This window comes from Mobula hypostoma, chromosome 8 (genome assembly GCF_963921235.1).
Source record: "Mobula hypostoma chromosome 8, sMobHyp1.1, whole genome shotgun sequence".
NCBI classification, from domain to species: domain Eukaryota; kingdom Metazoa; phylum Chordata; class Chondrichthyes; order Myliobatiformes; family Myliobatidae; genus Mobula; species Mobula hypostoma.
In genome coordinates, this window is record NC_086104.1 from 39760808 (window position 1) to 39782637 (window position 21830).

At 40.7% G+C, this 21830-nt stretch overlaps 1 protein-coding gene across 1 annotated transcript in view; it reads right to left on the reverse strand.

The window, feature by feature from the left end:
- Positions 1 to 295: 295 nt before the first annotated feature.
- pkdcca (protein kinase domain containing, cytoplasmic a) overlaps positions 296 to 21830 on the reverse strand; it is a 58678-nt gene continuing 37143 nt past the window's right edge. Inside the window, exons 6-7 of the mRNA XM_063055694.1 lie at positions 4532 to 4705; positions 296 to 2955 (exon numbers count right to left, since the gene is read on the reverse strand). Coding sequence (XP_062911764.1) covers positions 2870 to 2955; positions 4532 to 4705 — 260 coding nt within the window. The 3' untranslated portion in view covers positions 296 to 2869. The remainder of the gene's footprint in view (positions 2956 to 4531; positions 4706 to 21830) is intronic.

A 21830-nucleotide genomic window follows, 5' to 3' on the forward strand; every position in this document is an offset into this window, starting at 1 on the left:
AGAGTAACAAGCAATCGATCACACCTGCTCCATTCAACACGGATGCTTCTTAATTCTGAAGCAATGCGCATCTGTTAACTGATTTAACCTCATTATTTGTCTTACGAATTTATATTTTGGACTGTGTGATTTTGAAAGCTAGAACACTGCCTTCCCCTACACTGCATCCCCCCCCCCCCAACAACTTGTTTTTAGAAGACTGTAATGTCCTGGTTTAATTAGGTGTGTAATCAAAATTTTGTCCCTGCTACAAACTCAGTTTAACCAAGAACTGTTTCTTGTGAATTCCACATTCAACCAGCCTGCTTTATAGGACCCACGCATGCCAAAGAAACCACTCCCTCTCCCCAAACCATAAAACACTTTATTAGCTCAGGAATGAGACATACAATGACCTTTATGAAAATGTAGATGGACAGGTTAGTAAGTTTGCAGATGATATGAAGATTGGTGGTGTTGTGGATAGTGTCGATAACTGGCAAAGAGCGCACAATGGGATATAGATCAGTTACAGACATGTGCAGAGAAATGGCAGATGGAGTTTAACCCAGCCAAATGTGAAGTGTTTCACCTTGATAGGTCAAATATAAAAAGACAGGACCCTAAACAGGGTTGATGAGCAAAGGGATCTTGGGGTCCAAGTTCATAGCTGCCTGAAAGTGACTACACAGGTTGATAGGGAGGCTCAGAAGACATCTGACATTCTTGTCCTTATTAGTTGAGGCATTGTGTTCAAAAGTCAGCACGTTATCTTGCAGCTTTATAAAACTCTAGTTAGTCTGCCTCTGGAATACTGCTCACAGTTCAGGTAGCCCTATTATAGGAAGGACGTTGATGCTTTGAAGAGGGTGCAAAAGAGGTTTACCGGGATGCTGCCTCAATTAGAGGGTATGTGCTATAATGAGAGGCTGGACAAACTTTGGTTGTTTTCTTTGGAGCAGTGGAGACCAAGGGGAAATCTGGAAGAGGTTTATAAGATTATGAGAGGCGTAGGTAGAATAGACAAACTGTATATTTTCCCCAGGATTAAGAAGACCGAGACCAGAAGGCATGCATTTAAGGAGAGAGGGGAAAATTTCAAAGGAGATGTGAGGGGCAAGTTTTTTTTATTTAAAAACACCGTGAGTGGTGGATGCCTAGAATGGGGGTAAAATGGAAGGATATGGACACATGTAGGCACAAATGATTTACTTAGTTGGCCATTTGATTATTAATTTATTCGGTTTGGCAAGGTATTGTGAGCCAAACGGCCTGTTCTTATGCTGTAGTGTTCTATGTACAATAAAATATGTAAATTTCCCCACCATCTTCAACTCCTGAAACCTTCAATCCCCCTTTACATGTATGGCTACAACACAGTGCCATCAACACCTGCCTCACTGCACAGGTTCCACAAAACATTGGCCCCTACACTCTGACTGTCCAGCTACACAAATCGGGCTCCAAGACTCCATGACCCTATCCTTCCACACGTGAAGAGTACGGAAACCACTGCTAGATGGAGTATCTGATTCGGACCAGTCTTCACATCACAGTCCTCAAATAGGAAGCCACATTGTCTCTAAAATAAAAGACACAACACCTGCATTTCACTTCAACAACTTTAATGCCTTTTTCAATAAAAAAAATTAATAAATAAATGTTTACTAAAAATATGGATATCACATTTTTTAAAATATTAAAAGGTGACTTTCAGTGTTGCTTTCAGTGGAAAGCCTCATGCACCAAAAGCACATAATGGAAATACAGGCATGATTCTTTATGATGTCACTATAGTGCCAGAAAATCATGCACAATCCACATCCCTTTTTCCAATACTAGCTCCATTTGGCATTGCTTCCTCACTAAAGTCCAAAGCTGGAAAAATACCTCTAAATATCTGAAAGAATTATGACTTATGTCATTGCATCAAAAATGCTTTCACAGAAAGTAAATAAGAGAGACAAACTTTGTCGATCACAAAATACTATTTTTAAAAAATACACCTTATGAGTTGGCACTTGTGCTCTTGGTGTATCATTGTGTTTGATTTTCTAATGTTCTCCTTCCTTCTAACAGTACTGAACAGCAGTGAAATGATGAGTCTACTTACGTAATAGGACCAATGATTAAGTGGCAGCTATTATGTGAACAGCCAAAGTTAGTGCCTTAGAATTAGGAATAGGGTCTATTTAAAATAAAAAAGATATAATCTCAGTCAAGACAGGAAGGAAATTTTATCTGAATAAGTTTAAAGGGCCAACTTCAAAGGATAGGTTTTAACCGTGAGATTCCCTGAGATTTGGGGAGAAGGAGGAAACACTTGTAATGGATGTTTGATTTCAGCTGGCCACGCACAAGCCTTGCCAGCTATCAGGAACAGCAAAATGAACAAATCTTTGCAGAAAGCGTGACTGCGTGTAAAGTAAGGGAGGGGAAGACAACATCAGAAAATAAGGGCAAATAAGATGCTATTGTTATGATTTAAAATTAAAAATGCCAGGACCACAGTGACACTTAATCCATCTCTGCGTGCTAATGCAGAGCAAATTCCAAACAATTGAGTATCATTTAACATCTACATCTCTGCACTGTGAGTCATTGTTTTTCTGCTTGTTTAGTACCAAAAGGAGGAGATTGTCAGGTTCAAATGTTCTAAACAACAGTGACCTTGCATTTAAAAAGCTACATGCACATTTAGATTAGTGTGCTGTTCACATTTCCACCCGCAGTATTGCACGTTTGTCATCAGCATTCCAAGTGTTGGTGATATACAGCTCATTGCCCCGTCACACGGCACCCCCAAGCAAGCAACCTGGCCCGTAGAGGGCCTCGCCTTTTGCTCCCTGCCAAGATGGTTTGAACTCAGTGTCACAATTGTATGCTGTACTCAGTCTGCCACTTTCACAAACGTTATCTTCTCCACATCAGGCACAATGCGATTTGAACTGGTTTTGAAGAAGACAAGATGTCGGCCTGTAAGTGGGAGAGGAAAAAGAGACGCACAGTAATATGATTGAAGTTCATTAAAGTGAGGCATCCTGAACTGCTAGTGTCTCCCTCAAAACTCACTGCAGTAAAGACAACCAAGGTACATGTCAAATGATGAGCTTATTTTGATTGTCTACTGTAACAAATGAGACACTTTTAAAAAGGTTCCAATTAAAATATGTACTGGAATATTATGCTGACAGACAAAGACCTATTACTGTTACTGCTACACTACACATCCTTCAGCAGCTCATAGACGTAATTAAAACTATCTTTCAGTAAAGAGTCATTTGTAGATTTCACCAGTGCCTGGAATTTCCACACTCTGACCTCGTACAAGTTGAAGTGATCTCCCACTCACATTCACCAGCAGCTGGACTTGATCCGGGTCTACATTACCCATGATCATTGAAGTGTGCACGAGGACGTGACAGAGAAAAATAGATCAATGGTTCATCCAGTTCACCATTGGTATGCACCTTATAATTTGCAGTCACTATGTTTTTTGAAACCAAACTCCCTCCCCACATCTGTCATTCAATCAGATTCCATATTGTCATATCTTTATTTTTAAACTTTTATTCAGTAGACTTCAATTTCAACACTTTAAACAGTCCCTTAATATAAACATTTCTTGGATGGCATACATTTCAAAAAAATCTCAAATTGCCATAGCATTTTTGAATTTGGGTACCCTACCGTCTTACAGAATGTTTGACCTCATTTTTATTTATTTATTGAGATGCATAGGCCCCACCAGCCCTTCCAGACGTGCCACCCAGCAATCCCCCGATTTAATCCGAACCTAATCACAGGAAAATTTACAATCACCAATTAACATACAACCACTTTGTCTTTGAACTGCAGGAGGAAACTGGAGCACCCAGAGGAAATCAGCAGGGTCACAGGGAAAACGTACAAACTCCTTACATTGGCAGGAATTGAGCCCGGGTCACGTGTATTGACCACTACACTACCATGTCACCCAAGGGCTGCCTGTCTGCCCGTACAGGAGGAGTATCCCAAAGTCCGGAATTTCTAAATGCAGCACACAGCCACTAAGCAGGTGTGTGATACAGTTAGGGCAAAGGCAGCTGCAACCAAAAAAAACAAATATTTTTTTCCAATGATTATACTTTGAGTCCAGAATAGAAGGGCTGATTGGTTAACCTAGTCATTAATTTGTTTTTACTTCAGCATTTAGTTTTGCTGTAGTTAGACCTGTGCCTGAGATTAAGATTCATATGATGTCTTGTATGTTAGTGTTTAAATTGATCTGACATTGCAAGTACTGAGCTCCCACTGGGACTTAATCCTGTAGGATTTATCTTGCATATGAAGTACAAGTCATCAGCATGTCAGGAAAGCAGCTGAATAGAAAACATTGGTAAAGTATTAGAAACTCAGATAACAGAAATTAGCAGAATTATCCACTCCTAATGAGGTTCACATGGTCTAATCAGGCCAAAGTTCTCATCTAACTTGCTCAGTTAGATCTTTTCACTCAACCACTATCAATGTAATATGAGTCTGGACTTTCCTAGACCACAACAAGACTTACCAGTCCAGGTTGTCTGATTGGTTAAAACAAAGGCATGGCATTGGGAATGATTATCACAGATATCCATTGCCTCATTGATATCATATACAGACAGCAGGCAGCCCTCATGATGGTAAGATGGCCAACATCTATAATTTTCCTCAGGAACAGTAACATCAGCCAGTTGCTTGTATTCTGCAAACCAAATGAAATAAATAATATTAATGTAATGGGTACATGAAGCAAACTAATAAACAAAAATAATCAGTGGAATGAGTTTAAAAATGGAAACACAAGGAAATCTGCAGATGCTGGAAATTCAAGCAACACACATCAAAGTTGCTGGTGAACGCAGCAGGCCAGGCAGCATCTCTAGGAAGCGGTACAGTCGACGTTTCAGGCCAAGACCCTTCGTCAGGACTAACTGAAGGAAGAGCTAGTAAGAGATTTGAAAGTGGGAGGGGGAGGGGGAGATCCAAAATGATAGGAGAAGACAGGAGGGGGAGGGATAGAGCCAAGAGCTGGACAGGTGATTGACAAAAGGGATATGAGAGGATCATGAGACAGGAGGCCTAGGGAGAAAGAAAAGGGGGGGGGAACCCAGAGGATGGGCAAAGGGTATGCCCCACCTCCCCCTCGTACCCCATCTGTTATTTATTTATATATACACATTCTTTTTCTCTCTCTCCTTTTTCTCCCTCTGTCCCTCTCACTATACCCCTTGCCCATCCTTTGGGTTTTCCCTCCTCCTGCTTTCCTTTCTCCCTAGGCCTCCTGTCCCATAATCCTCTCATATCCCTTTTGCCAATCAACTGTCCAGCTCTTGGCTCCATCCCTCCCCCTCCTGTCTTCTCCTATCATTTTGGATCTCCCCCTCCCCCTTACAAATCTCTTACTCACTCTTCCTTCAGTTAGTCCTGACGAAGGGTCTCGGCCCAAAAACGTCGACTGTACCTCTTCCTAGAGATGCTGCCTGGCCTGCTGTGCTCACCAGCAACTTTGATGTGTGTTGTCAGCGGAGTGAGCCCTGCTTTTCAACTGCATGCAGATTGAGTTACATATCCTCTCATCCAAAACACATCATATCTACGACGTCATGAAGGTCAATTTTTCTCCCCTCCTTTTCATTCTTTCCTGGTTTCTTGCTCTGTTACTATAAAAGCTGTGAAAGTCCTGCCTTTACAACCATCTCCTGGGTTTTTCAGCAGAAAATGTCATTAGTCATCAGCACTGGCAATCCACAGATCATCATCGGCTCCTCGATGTTCAAAAGCAAGTGGTGGAGCCAACAGTAAAATTGCACACTGCAACCAAGTTAAAGATAAAATGGCCCAGCTGTTATTCTACCTTCAATGGATTGCTTGTGAGAATGTACTGAAAACACATTTTGCAACGTGAAATTCAGCAACACACTCGATTTTGATCAAGATATGTTGTCCCTGACATCGATACACGATTTCCCACTACTTGCCACTTTTTTTTTTAAAAACAAAGTGTATCATGTAGCTCGTATAGAGACATGAGCAGGACTAATTTGTAACTGGAATTCCATCTATATCATGCCTAATGCATTTTCCAGAATACAGTGTATGTATCTTCTGTAAATACACATGTATTCATTTAATTTAAGTTTGGAACAGTCTGAATTCACGTTTCAACCATTCTGGCATGTTAAGACAGCAGATTTGGATAGAGACCAAGGATGCTAGCTCGAGAGCTATTAAAGAAGGATATGGAAAGATTCTTAGCTATTTCTTAAACGTCTTTTTATCTATTCCTCCCTACTGCCACATACATTCTTTTGACATCATGTCCCAATTCTACACTTTCTATCCAGCACCATTTCTGGCTCACTAAGTATCCCATTTAGAAGACAAACGTAAATGAGGATGTGAGGAAAGTTAAGCCAACAGTTGATATAAACTCCCCCTGCAAATGCAGCAGAGCAATTCCTTTTGACAAATATACTCATTCGTAAAAGAAACTGGAAGTGCAGAGCAGAGATGGAACCAAGAAAAGTAAATACTTGGGTAACTGTAATCATAATAATTTATATGACCTCAGTAGCCCCAGTGAAGTGTCTGAGGTGATCCAATTGTTCACTAATCTATGCATTACAAACTTCCAAAAACAGTATTAAAATGACCAAACAGTGCAACCAATCTTAATATTGGTTGAAGGATAAATAACGGCCAAGATATGAAAGTAATACCCATTGTTTTTTGCAGCTTCATCTTCAAACCAGTGTCTTAAATATAAAGGCAGAAAGACATAATAAAAATCCCAAAATATCGATTAAAGAACACAAAATAAAAAAAAGCAGAAATTGGAAATGCTTAGCAGGTCAGAGAGCACCCGTGAGAGGATGAACAGAGTTAATGCTTTGATTGATGCAAGATGGTTCCAGACCGTAGCAACTCCTTGTAAGCTGCTCTCTGCAGATCTACTTGTTACTTTTATTACAATCACAGTATTTTTTTTAAATTCTAAATTCTCTAAGAATTACTAATAATGATTTTTAAATCTATTTACATGATTGGTAATCTTCTAATTTCCGGGAGTGACTTATCTACTAACCTGACTTGCGGTTCAGAAGGAAAAAACCAGCAAGGCCTAGGACAGGACCATCCACATGGAAGCCTGCTCAGGGTTAAGAGCTGATCACACAGAGGTCCCACCACCAAACCCAACTTCTAGACCCATTTGAAGCACTGGACTGAGACCTGTGCCACGCACCTACCAGAGTGAAGACCTGACCAGCGGTTGTGCCCGTTAACAATGTCGAGGACCGACCTGCCCTGAGGCCTGATTATTGGAGGCAGCGGAGGCCATGTACTGAGGACCGACCCAATGCTAATCTTGACCATTGGATGAAGCTTGAGACAAGTCCCAAGACCCAAGGCCTGACCCACGGCAGCTGCAGGGACCAAGTCACAAGACCCGGCCTGATGCAAGGCCTGAGTCATGGAGGGAAAGGGGTGGTCAAGTCCTGAAGCCCATTCCAATTGAACGCCCAACCTAGGGGAAGCGCCTGATGTTAAGGCCTGTCTGCATCAGAAGCCTAATAGAGCACTCAGCAATGAGTCTCAGTGCCAAGACTCCACTGGACTCGTGCTTTAACCAGCTGTCAGTTGTGACAAGGCTTCCATGGTATAACAGACCAAGAAAACAAAAGGCAGGCAGCAATGCTGACAACAGCCCATCCCTTACTGATGAGCTGAACACATTCTATGCTTGTTTTGAACAAAAGGGAATTGAAATGACACTACCCACCCCAACTGCCTCCAATGTACCTGAACCCAAAATCACTGTTGCAGATGTAGGATCAGTCTTCTGGAGAGTAAACCCATAGAAAGCAATGGGGTTGGAATGTGTATTTTACCTTTAGAGCAGCTGGTGGAGGCATTTGCAGACATGTTTAACCTCGCTCTGCTTCAATCTGAGGTTTCCATCTAGTTTAAACCACTATCATCGCAATATCCAAGAAAACAAGCTAACATGCCTTAATGACCACAGAGATCCACCATCATGAAGTGCTTTGAGAGGCTGATTATTAGCACACTTGAGCTGGATATACCAGTAGTAGTTCGAAATGAGATTAGCATGAAGCACCAAATAGCAATACACAGGGTGAATTTTAACTTCACCGCTCACCAGAATAGGATTGTAATCCATTTCCAATACTGTATTTCTCATCTTTTGGCAACCTGCATAATCCCTGTGATTATGACTCCTGATTGAGATAATCATGGGGAAAATCCCTATCAATAACTCTATATACATTACCAGAATCTGTCAGCATTTTGCTGAATAAAGATTGTAAAAGGAAATGGGATTTCCAATCAACATTATTTTAATGCCAGCATCTCTGATTTCTAAGTGGACTAATGGCTTTTGGCATGGGTCATATTGGTATTGTATCTGGTGGTAACAATCTATTTGCATTAGGCTGCCAAAAAGCATATGTATTTCAATGCTCTAAATGCTTTTTTGTCTGCTGCATAGGCAGCAATGGCAGCTTTCCATCTGCCTTCATTTAAAGAATCCAAGATTAAGTGTATGAGCATTTAACCCTTTCAACACTAACAATTGCCTGGCAACGTCGCATGTTCATGATGTGATAGAGCCAGGACTGGCAGCCTTTGCAGGCTGGACTACTCCAAGTGTGATACAGCATTCATAACATTACATACAAATGGAATTCTGTCAAAACACTTCTTTACATTGTTACTTTCATCTTCACATTATACTTTGTGTCAAAAAGCCAAGATAAATGGAACAAATAATTGAAATGCAGATGTTTTTTTATAGAGCTGTATTCTGTTTTTACATGTGATTCTGATTACCAAACACTGCCACCAAATCACCAAATGGAACCTGGAAAGATTAAGTATCTGTAATTCTCAACAATAACCTATGACCTGGGAACTTTGAGGCCTAGTCCAGACAAGGGAATTGATTTTAATTATTTTTAAATGCAAACTGTTATGCCTTTATAAGACCATAAGACAGAGGAGCAGAATTAAGCCATTCAGCCCATCGAGTCTGCTCTGCCATTCCATCATGGCTGATCACAGATCTCACTCAACCCCATACACCTGCCTTCTCGCCATATCCTTCGATGCCCTGACCAATCAGGAAACCATCAACTTCTGCCTTAAATATACGCATGAACTTGATCTCCACTGCAGTCTGTGGCAGAGCACTCCACAGATTTACTACTGGCTGAAAAAAAATTCCTCCTTACCTCTGTTCTAAAAGGTCACCCCACAATTTTGAGGCTGTGCCCTCTAGTTCCAGATACCCCCATCACAGGAAACATTCTCTCCATATCCACCCTATCTAGTCCTTTCAACATTCGGTAGGTTTCAATGAGATCCCCCGCATTCTGAATTCCAGTGAGTACAGGCCCAAGGCTGCCAAACACCCCTCATATGTTAACCCCTTCACTCCTGGAATCATCCTCGTGAACCTCCTCTAGACTCTCTCCAATGAGAACACATCCTTTTTGTGATATGGGGCCCAAAACTGTTGACAATACTGTATTCCATCTGCCATTTTGTACATTCTTCAAATTTGTCCAAATCCTGCTGCAATCGCGTTGCTTCCTCAACACTACCTACTCCTCCACCTATCTTCATATCACCTGCAAACTTTGCCATAAAGCCATCAATCCATTATCCAATTCATTGATAAACAATGTGAAAAGTAATGGTCCCAATAGTGACCTGTGAGGAACAGCCAACCAGAAAAGGCCCCTTTTATTCCCATTCGCTGCTTCCTGCCCATCAGCCATTTCGCTATCCATGCCAGTATCTTTCGTGAACACCATTGGATTTTATCTTGTTAAGCAGCCTTGTGTGTGGCACCTTATCAAGCGCCTTCTGAAAATCCAAGTAAATGACATCCACTGCCTCCTTTGTCCACCCTGCTTGTTACTTCCTCAAAAAACTCTAACAGATTTGTCAGGCAAGATTTCCCTTTACAGAAACCATACTGACTTTGACTTATTTTGTCATTTGTCACCAAGTACCTCAAAACCTCATCCTTAATAATAGACTCCTGACACTTTCCCAACCACCGAAATTGGGCTAACTGGCCTATAATTTCCCTTCTTTTACCTTCCTCCCTTCTTAAAGAGTGCAGTGACATTTACAATCTTCCAGTCCTCTGGGACCATGCCAACATCAAGTGATTCTTGAAAGATCATGACCAATGCATCTATCATCTCTTCAGCAACTTCTCCCAGAACTCTGGGATGTAGTCCATCTGGTCCAGGTGTCTTATCCGTCTTAAGACCTTTTGAGTTTGCCTAGTACTTTTTCCTCTGTAATAGCAATGGCACTCACTCCTGCTCCTGACAATAACAGACCTTAGGCAAACTGTTCGTGTCTTCCACAGTGAAGACCGACAAAGTACCCATTAGGTTCATCTGCCATTTCTTTATACCCCATTAACTCACCAGCATCATTTTCCGGTGGTCCAATATCAACTCTCACCTCCCCTTCACTCTTTGTACAACTGGAAAAACTTTTGGTATCCTGCTTTATATAATTGGCAATCTGCCCTCATATTTCATCTTTTCCCTTCTTATGGCTTTTTTTAGTTGCCTTTTGTTGGATTTTAACAGCTTCCCAGTCATCCAACTTCCCACTCACTTTTGCTACATTATATGCCTTTCCTTGGCTTTTATGCAGTCCTCAACTTTGTTTGTCAGTCATGGTTGCTACCCCTGCCATTTGAGAACTTCTTCCTCTGGGACATATCTATCCTGCACTTTATGAACTATTCCCAGAAACTTCAGCCATCTCTGCTCTGCTGTCATCCCACCAGTATCCTCCTCCAATCCACCTAGGCAAGCTCCTCTCTCGTGCCTCTAATTCCCTTTATTCCATTGCGATACTGATACATGCGAGCTATGCTTCTCCCTCTCATATTGCAGTATGAATTCAGTCATATTATGATCACTGCCTCCTCAGGAGGCCTGTACATTAATCTCCCTAATAAGATGTGGCTTATTACACAACACCCATTCTAAGATAGCCTTTCCCCGAGGAGGCTCAAGCACAAGCCGCTCTAAAAAGCCATCTCGTAGGCATTAGAAAACAAATTACCTCTCTTGCGATCCAACACCAACCTGATTTTCCCAGTCCTCTTGCATATTGAAGTCCCCCATTACAATTGTGACATTACTCTTATTACACGCCTTCTCCACCTCGCTCTGTGATCTCAATCCCACATCTTGGCTACTGTTTGGAGACCTATACATGTTTGCCATAATGGTTTTTTTTTACCCTTGCAGTCTCTTAACTCCACCCACAAAGACACATCATTCTGTGACCCGATGTCATCTCTTTCTAAAGAAGTAATTCCATCTCTTACCAGCAGAGCCACACCATCGACTATGCCTTCCTGCCTGTCCTTTTGATATAAAGTATATCATTTGATGTTAAACTCCCAACTATGGCCTTCTTTCAGCCACGACTCAGTGATGCCCACAATGTCATACCGACCAATCTCTAACTGCGCTATGAGTTTGTCCACCTTATTCCGAATGCTACCCGCATTTAAATACAGCACCTTCAGTCCTGCTTTCTTCGCCCTTTTGAATTTTGCCTCTGTGGTACAATTTAACTCTGCCCTGTCTGAATTTGTACCCAATCATTGGACTTGTCCTTCCCTATATTCATGTTACACCCATTCATCTACTTGCAAACTTGCTGGCTCATCCTCAGCTCTATCACCCTGGTTCCCATCCCCCTGCCAAATTAGTTTAAACCACTCCCAACAGCTCTAGTAAATCTGCAAACAAGAATGTTGGTCCCCCTCAGATTCAGGTGTAACCCATTCCTTTTGTACAGGGCTCTATCAAATGATATCTAGGTGCCATTGTTTATTCTTTTATGAAGAAAAGAGTAGCATTTTGAAACTTAGGGAATTTTGAATAGAAATGAGATATTTAGGCCCCATAGCTAACTGCACCATTTAATTGGATCATGGCTGATCGATATCTCAACTTTATAACTCATAATTCAAATTACCTGACAAGAAAAAAAACCTGCTAAAATGGAAAGTCTGATAAGATGAGTCTAAAAACATTTTCACCTACTACAGTTAAGTTTATGTGATCAAGTAGTTAGTACATCCCAGCACCAACACTTGGCCACCCATCTGTCCAATTCCAACATAATCCTTTCTTGGTACAACCCTTGCTCCAATTCTCTCCTGACTCTGATCATGATTCCAGGAACAGTACAGCCCAATCTTCTCTAACAATACTAAACCTCGTTTTATCCCCTCTCTTCCCGCATACTCCCCTAATGTTCTATACCTACCCCAGTCACAACTAGGAAACCATCTTCTTCTGCCAGTTCAGCAAGACAGGAGTTAGCGAACAATAGATCCCAGTGTTTCCAGTCAGATCACACAACTGAAGTCCCTTGTTACTGGAATGATTCTAGTAAATTTCTTCTGCACAAAATTCTAAGGCATTCACCTCTTTTCTAACCAAGGCCTTTGCACTAGCCAGAAATAGAGATTGTCACAACAGGAGTATATCTATGTATTACAAAGATTCAACAGAAAATTTTGTTTTCTATAACTTCATTTCTAAAGTTCAAAATCCTTACACATTTTTAAGCTCAATTTTAACTGTCCATTAATTGGTATAATTGGCAGATTGATGGTGACTAAAAAAGAACAGCAGTGAACAACTTGTATCAAGATTGTATTTGCCTGGGAGAATAGCATAGGCAGACTCATTCATAATTGAATTCAATTCAACTTTCCCTGTTACCTTATCAAAACAAAGATACTATACGTGATTTGCTATTAAACATTCCGAGTTGCTTTCTCCCCCCAATTAATCCAGACATCTCCAAGATACTCTATTTCCAGTTTTCTCACCGGTGAAGTTAAATTGTGGGCCTAGAGCTAGATCTCCTTCATGAACAAAAATATAGCATTTCCTATTCTCCAGTCTGTAGACACTAACCTCATAACTATATTTGGAAGATTATGATCAATACTCCTGTAGTTGCCACCCGTGCTTCCCTCTGCAATCACGGATATAGAGAAGCAGGACTTTTTTTTTTATTTGGTTGTAATACAATTAGTCTTTCTAGTATCCCTTTCTAGCAACAGCTTTAGCTTCTCCTTTGCTATGGCCTGTATGGCAACATTTTCACAAGTAAATACCAATCTGATAGACTTTTCTTTAAGATTATAATCTCTCCCACATTGTGAATCTCCTTTTTGGTACTTAATTGACCCCAGTTCTTCTTTTAATATTTTATAGTTGAGTTTTGGATTCCCTTCAATATTTTCTGCTGGTCTTTCTCTTACACTCCCTTTGCAAATCTCATTTGGTATTGGTTTAATATTGTCAGAGGTACTGAGATAGAGTGAAAAGCTGTCTTGCACACAACTCATACAGGTCAAATTATTACACTGTATCGAGGTAGAACAAGGTAAAACAATAACAGGACACAGAATAAAGTGTAACAGCTATAGAGAAAGTGCAGTGCAGGTAAACAATAAAGTGCAAGATCATAATGAGATAGATTGAGGTCAACAGTCCATTTTATCGTACTAAGGAACTATTTAACAGTTATACTACAGCAGGTTAAAAGGAGTCTTTGAGACTGGCAATATGTACTTTCAGGCTTTTGTATCTTCTGTCCATTGGAAGAGGGGGGAAGAGGGAATGCCTAGGGTGGATAGGGTCTTTTGACTATGCTGGCTGTTTTACTAAGGCAGTGAGAAGTATAGGCAGAGTCCATGGATGGAGGATGGTTTCCGTGATGTGCTGAGCTGTGTGCACAACTCTGCAACTTTTTTTGCACACATGCAGAGCATTTGCCATATTAAGCCATCCAGTTAATATATGCTTTCTACGGTGGATTAATAAAAATTAGCAGGTCTCAATGGGAACATGCCAATTTTCTCTATCCCCTGAGGAAGTAGAGACATTGGCAAGCTTTTTTGGCTTGTTATCAATATGGCTGGCCAGGACAGGCTGTTAGTGATGTTCACTGCTGGAACTTGAAGCTTTCAACTCTCTCAACATCAACACCGATGTAGATGATACATGTGCACTTCCCCCTTCCTGAAGTTAATGACCACTCTCTTGTTTTGCTGACATTGAGGAAAAGGTTGCTGTCACCCTGACACCATGTTTCTCAGCTCTCTATCTCCTTCTCGTACTTCAACATCATTATATCCCACTATCATGGTATCAACATCTATCATGGAGCTAGAGCAAAATCTGGCTATGTAGTCATAAGTGTATAGGGAGTAAGGTAGTTGACTGAGGATGCAACTTTGTGGAGCACAGGCATTGAGAATAATCTCAGCAGGGGTGTTTCTGCCTAGCTTTGCTGACTGTGGCCTGTTGGTAATGAAGTTAAAGATCCATTTGCAGAGGGAGGCATTGACTCCCAGGGTCCTAAGTTTGGTGACCAGTCTTTCTCCACATCTTCTATAATCAGCCTCGTTCTCAGTTGTGTCATCAACATAGTCTCTCATGTGGCCTTTTTCTTTAATTTATTCTCTATCACATTAATCTTTCACAGAGCTCAGGCTTTAATTGCCTTCCCTTTCCCTCCCCTTTCCCTCTTGAGGGAATATACATAAACTCCACCAGTACTCCTTAAAAGCTTCTCAATATTCAATTGCAATTTCAAATATTGTGAAGCCAATATTCCCATTATCCAGGAAACAAAATTATTACTGACATTAGTACACCGCCCCCTACCCATTGGCTCTCACAACCTACCTAGACCCATCTGGTCCCCTTTCAGCCCCTTGATACCCAGTTTCTTTCCTCTCCCCGACTCGATTCCATCTGCCTATCATGTGTACACTCTAATCAGTCAGCCCCTATCCTTTCTCCCCATGTTCCCTTCTCTCCAGTCTCTCTTACCTGGTTTTCACCCAATCTTCCTTATCAGATCCTATCAGCCGCAGCCCTTTTTGTCGTCTCTTCCCCTCCTTCCCAGGCTCTGCCATTGTCTCCACCCTCACAAGAATTCACCAGCTAGAACTTCATTCCCGCCCACCCCATATTTATTTAATGATACAGCTCAGTGGGCCCTTTCGGCCCTTCGAGCCATGCCACCCCACAACCCCGATTAACCCTAACCTAATCACAAGACGTTTTACAAAGACCAGTTAACCTACCTGGAACATATTTGGAGCTGGAGCATCTGGAGAAGACCCATGCATTCCCCAGGGAAGATGTACGGAACGGCACCAGAGTTGAACTCCTCACTTTGGAAAGCCCTGAGCCGCAATACCATTGCACGACTGCGGCGCACCATACTGGCCTCCACGTCCCCTTTATATCTCAGACCTGATGCAGGGTCTCAGCCCAAAATGTCAACTATCTTTTTCCCTCCACAGATACTACTGAGTTCTTCCAACAGTCTTTTTTTTGCTCCAGATGCAAGCATCTGCAATCCCTTGTCTTTCCTTCTCATTTCCTAATAGATAAACATTATTTTGTCACCCTGGTTAAGCCACTTCTATTTTTAAAGCTTTTATTTTAGCTTCACAGTTTAAGCTAGAGATTATATATTGATTACCAATTTAACTGTTACAGAGCAGCACATCTTTCTCTCTCTCGCTCCCTCCTGAGAAATTGCTGTCTATGAAGCTTCCACCCTTTGCTACACATTCCAAAGTGGAAACCAGAAGTAAATACACAGTAAAGACTCTCAAAAATCTTATTTGATGGCCTTGTTATGGGTCATCCATTTTCTTCCTAATTTTCCCTTCAAAACATGCATTAATGGCTACCAACCTTGGCTCCCAGAAATACCTTAGTCACAGAAACTATTGAAATTTGCATCAACAGGCTGCCAATCGCCCCTTTGTATGTGTGCTAACAGTTTACTCATGAACATTATTTCAATCTGTGTTAACAATATTTCCAAGTAAAACAAAACTACCAGTCAGATAAATAATAAACTGGAATATTTCAGATGCAGGTCAAACATCTGAGACGTTATGTGTTACTCTGCAAGCATACTTGTGGCTAAATGCAGTAATCACCATCTGTCAGAAATGCTGCTGAAGACTGTCAAGCACCATTAACTATACCTTTTATCCCATTCTCTTTCCTTTCTACTACTTCCATTTTCACTTTCTCTCACTCTTCCTTCAGCCCACCTGGGACTGGAATTTGTTAACACATTCTGTACCTTTTGCTCAGTGAAGAGCAAGAAAGGCCAAGGGATATATTGGCAAGGGAGATAACAGCAAATTGCCAAAACAGGTGGGCAAAAGAAAGCAACCTCACTAATGAGACTCCTCTGAATGAGCGAGAGTTGGCTGGTCTGATTATAGATAGATTTTTTTAAAATCCAAATGAGTAGGACTGCATAGAGACACACAGCGTAGTGGGCTAATTGTAAACAGATGAATTTATATACTATGGTGAGCCTAAAGCATGTGTTTTAAAAATAAAATCTGGCTGCAGCCTGTCCAACTCCTCAAATTCTTCCTTTCATTTTTCAGCAAAGCACGATCTTTGGCAAAGTAGTGCTGATTGCCACGTGCAACTTAAATGTACAACAAACAGATTTACAGCCATGGGACTGGGTAGGTCACATTAGTCATTTGCAAACAGATGTTATTTTGCAGTTGTGAGATTAAAGTATTAAAAGATGGGCTTTGTGAGTTTGCCATTAAAAAAACAGTCTGCCACTTAACCACTGAACTTCATAATAGTCTTTCCATTTGTAAAACAAAATGTTGATAACCTTTATATTATTGATAAATAGCTCACTTAGTGAGCTCTTGTGAAAGTTTGGGTAAGTCACGCTTCCAGAGGACTTAGTGATGGTGATGTAAATCAATATACTGATCTCATTAGGCACAGTGCTTTCTGGTGGTATGCTTTCTCTATTTGCTTCCTAATTTACTGCATTCCCCTTCAAAGTGAATCTTGCTGGGCTCAGAGTTATACAGCACAGAAACAGGCCCTTTGGTCCAACTCATCCATGCCGACCAAGTTGCCAACTTGAGCTATGTCCATTTGCCTGTACTTGATCCATATCCCTCTAAACCAGGGGTTCCCAACAGGGGGTCTGTGCACCCTTCAGTTAATGGTTGGGGTCCAAAGCATAAAAAAAGGTTGGAAACATCTCTTCTAATCCATTGCGATCCACGTAACTGTCCAAATGTCTGTTAATCAATGCGAATGTGCTTGCCACTACCACTTCTATGCCATCTTGTCCCATATACCCACCACTCTCAATGAAACTCTTGCCCCTCAGGACCCTCTCACCTTAAATCTATGCTCTAATTTTCCACTCCCCTACTCTCAGAAAAATTCTGTGACTATTTATCTATGACCTCCATGATTTTATGTACCTATTTAAGGACACCTCTCAGCCTCCTACTCTCAACTTATCCAATTTCTCTTTATACAACCCTCCAGTCCAGTTAAGGGTGCATCTATTTTACACCCTTTCCAGCTTAACAGTTTCTTTCTTAACATGGTGACCAAAACTGCATGCGATACTCCAAGAGCAGTCTCACCAACATCCTACTTTTGTACTCAATGCCCTAACTGATGAAACCAAACGTTTTCCTCGCCACCCTGTCTATCTATTATCACAGAGCATACCAGAACCTTGTCTTATGACTATTCTTCTGTAATCCCTAACAGCAAACCTGAGTAGTCTACAGTTCTTTGGACATTCCCGTAATGCAGTTCCTACCCCGTATCCACAGGTGTGCACTTTCTCATGGAAGGAATGTTACTGCAACCAGATGTGTAAATCGGGTTGACTTTAGTCTCTCCTTAACAAAAACTCACAAGAACAACTTTAACACATTCACACACCTGGTCATAGGTGTGGGATCTGCCTAATTTGTGTGCCATTGGGATCAAGCATCAGTGTAGCCTTTGGGAAAGGATATTAAGAGTTTTCTTTGTAATATACACAATATGTTTCACTGTACCTGTGGTATCATTTAACACAACAGATATACCACAGTGCACTGCTTATTAGTGTTAACAGTTACAGCAGCCTACTTCTGCCTTACTAGATTACTTAAGCATTCATGGTCCAACATGCTAAAATTCTATTAAAAACCCGTTAGGTGATATGGGTAATTCTGGCACTGGGTTCAGTGGAAAAAGGGTCAGGGTAGAAACAGGACACACATCTATTACATTGAAAATCACTCAATCTGATACTCCGAGACAAACTGGCTTTTCTGTCTGACCTGCTGTAAATATTCAGCACATTATTTCTTCTCAACTAGCTGGGCTTAATTAACAAGCAATAGACTGAACACACTTGTTGCCCCATGAGCATGTAACTAATTGTTTCTTTAAATAAAAAGGACATGTACTGCACACTTCAGGTGGTTAAATATGTAAGCTTTATTTTTTTTAAGTTATTTGCAAACTGAGGAAAAGGTTTAAGACCTCAACCATCTCAAAATAACCTATAAGCAAAGCAGTGAATAACTTTTAAAAAGTTCCTTTGTGATTAACAACTGAAAGCTTTATCTATTAAATCTACACAAAGTCTACATACTTCTGAAAAAGATGTCACAGATAAATTTGGTTCAGCAGATTCAATATCCATTACCTGATGAAGTGCACATCTCTATTGAATTCAGCTCTCACAAAAAGAATGTAGCTTTTAATAAGTAGCGTCCATTCAGCTGAACCATTTCTTCATCAAATCCCAAACACTGAGCTTGATTGTTGGTGAGAGAGCTGGACTGGCGCCTTCTGCACCTCCCCCAAAATCAGAAACGCAAAACTATTTTGCTTATCTTCTCTCTGGACATGAATAGTGCAGAGACTTTTAATTAACAAAACTTTTCTTGCTCTGTTAGACAAAAAAAGGTTCCTTGATGGGATGCTAATAATGGAGTATGTGAAGCATGTCGGTGTGATTCTTGTACTGATCCTCTGGCTTGCGTGCATTGCACCCTTGGCTGCCGTTCAGCCTTGTTCCCCTCCTCAACTCCCTCTTTTCTTCGTGGTTCAAGGAAAAAAAAAAGTCAACTTTTTTCCCCCAGCTGTCTCTAAACTTTTAAGCTAAGCTATGCAGCAGCAAATTAAAATAATTACTGATGAAGATTTTTTAAAACGTGCAGCTGTAAATAGGCTCTACATTTTAATCTTTCTAATGTGACTGATGCCTTCTGTTGAACTGTGTTCTTAGAAACAAGTATCCTATAACGTCACTTCTATATTACAGAATTACTTCCACTTGAAGAGGTTTTGTTAACAACTTTGGCTGCAGTATATAATATGCCCCATTTACATCAAGCTGATTAAACAACAAGGATAGGTCCAAAACAAAATTACAGCTTTTGTTACTTTCCATGAGTAATTTCATAATGACTAGTGGAGGTCCATACCAGCCAAAACCAATGATCAATTGAACCGTCCATCGACAGAAGGAAATGGTGACCCTATAATCAAGTACTCATTTTGATAGTTAAGTTTCACTGTTGCTCTACAAGCCTCATTGGAGAACAGGAAATGGGCTGAGATTGTTCAAACTTGTTTCCTTCTATTTCCTATTTTTTGAAAGCTCTGACATGCTGAGAAAATTAGCCCTGTGCTACCTCCTGTAAGCAGGGATCATTTTTTAGCATTGATAATGAGTATTGACAGGCTAGTGGACTGTGAAGGACATCATCCAGCAAAACACAATCAATTTTCAGCACTGAAAATTGCACGGTAAAGGGAAACTCAGCTGATCAATCCCCCTTCTCCATCTTGCAAGCTAATCAGATCATCATCTCAACACAAAGCAGAGTTTGAAATTGGGTCCTTATAATCCCTATGTTCAGAATCATGCCAGATGGTGCATGAACCCAGTGAACTATTGAGAGCTTTGAAATTAACTATCCAATCAGAAATGTTCATCCCTCTGTTCATGACCCATAATGTCATAAGGGACTGGCCAGGATAGTAGACTAATCTATTGACCCACGCAGTCACTTGGCAATTTTCTTGTTCCTCCATGCCAAAATTCTTCTGTGGTCAATCCTTATGGTAACAGCAAAAGCTATTGAGCAAGAAGATGATGCACTTGATTCAGGGTCACTGGATTCTTATGAGGTCAGTTGTTTGATTTGGGGCCCAGTGTCACAACTTATGCCACGTAAATTTATAAACCCTTGGATCAGATTTTCTCCTCAATTTTGCACCAAAATTAAGGGCAGAATGCAAGAAATAAATTTTCTGAGGAACTTAGCTGGCACCTTTCCAATTGTTCATAAGGGAGTCACTGAAAACTTCAGCTCACTGCATGATTGAATCCCACAGCCAATACAGCAATCAGAGCACATAAATGACTAAAATATGCAGTAAAAGAGTCACTAATAAAAAAAACTGTTTAAGTACCCCATAAAAAATAGACAACACAAGAAAAAAAAGAGAGCTCCTGTAGTATTCATACTGAGCAACCTCTAAAAATGCTTAATATTCCAAATGGGATCAAAACAGCTCTGGCTACAATGATCATGGGAGAGAGTATGAGGGTAATAAATTATTACCCACTCCCAAGTAAAACTAGTTTTAAACAGGATTATAACAAAAAGATTTTAAAATAATAAATTGCACAACACTAGCTAGCTAATTCTGCAAATAATTTGCTTTTCATCACTTCATGATCTGATTGTTGTGACACATTGCAGAACCTGGCTCAAAGCTGTGGTGCACACATTGCTTTCAAAGGAGCGTTAGGTCAAGTACAAGTTGCTTTCCTGAGTAAGAAAGTGAATAAATAGAAACAGAATAATCCTTTCAGAGTACATTTGGAAAACTGAGCATCTAGTTATTCTGACTATGAAAAGTCTTCAGTGAAGTAAAGACTGAAGTATTTTATGTAAAGGAATACACTTGCCCAAATTGTACTTCAGATCAGAGACCATTACTGATGACTGTCTGTAGTGAGTAATAACTAAAGATACCATTCACAACCTTTGTTGTATGCGTATGTGCAGCACAACATGGCAATACACATTCCCCAACACTTCCATCGTAATGCACTCACTTTCCTGCACTTGTCCACCAGCATGGCTTTCCTCTGTATTAAATACATTTACATGGAGCTACTCAAGGTTGCTATGAGACAGGCCTTCCAAACCTTTGTAAAGTGGTAACATGTGTTACACAGTGCTGGAGTACTTACAACTGGTGAGATAAGCAGTAAAGGAAAGGCAAAGGTCCAATATCCTCATGCGCTAAATATAGCAAATATTTTGGAAGCTACTTTGCTATTCTCTGGATGCAAAACATAGCATGTATATTATGGTACATCTGTACCATATGTACTTACATAGTTATTATTTTCTTTGGAGCAGATCATCTGCTGTTCTGACTTCATTTTATATATCTGGTCGGCACTGTCTCTTATAGCATGGCACATAGCGCAGCCTGCTGCAGGAAAACCACCTTTCAACACTTCACAGAGGTGCAAGGCAGAACAGGACTTTTCAGAGGAAGCTGGCCAAGGTTTTTGTACATGTTCACAATTCAACAATTCCTCTCGAGAGTACCTATACCAGTTCTTGCAGTAAAGACTGGGTATCTCACATACCACTGTCTTGTGACTCTTGGTTTGGATACCTTTCCGCAGCAACGTCCTATATGTTTGCTCAGAAATGCCAGTGTGCTGCCATGGGTTCATACACTAGATGGATGCAGCAGTCAGGTGCCAATCACCATTTCAGTCATTCGACTCTCAGTCCAATACTGTGCTGAGCAAATTAGATTATCCTGATGCTCGACATTATGTAACCTGGTCCAAGTTCCCCTATAGAGTGAGCTAAAAGG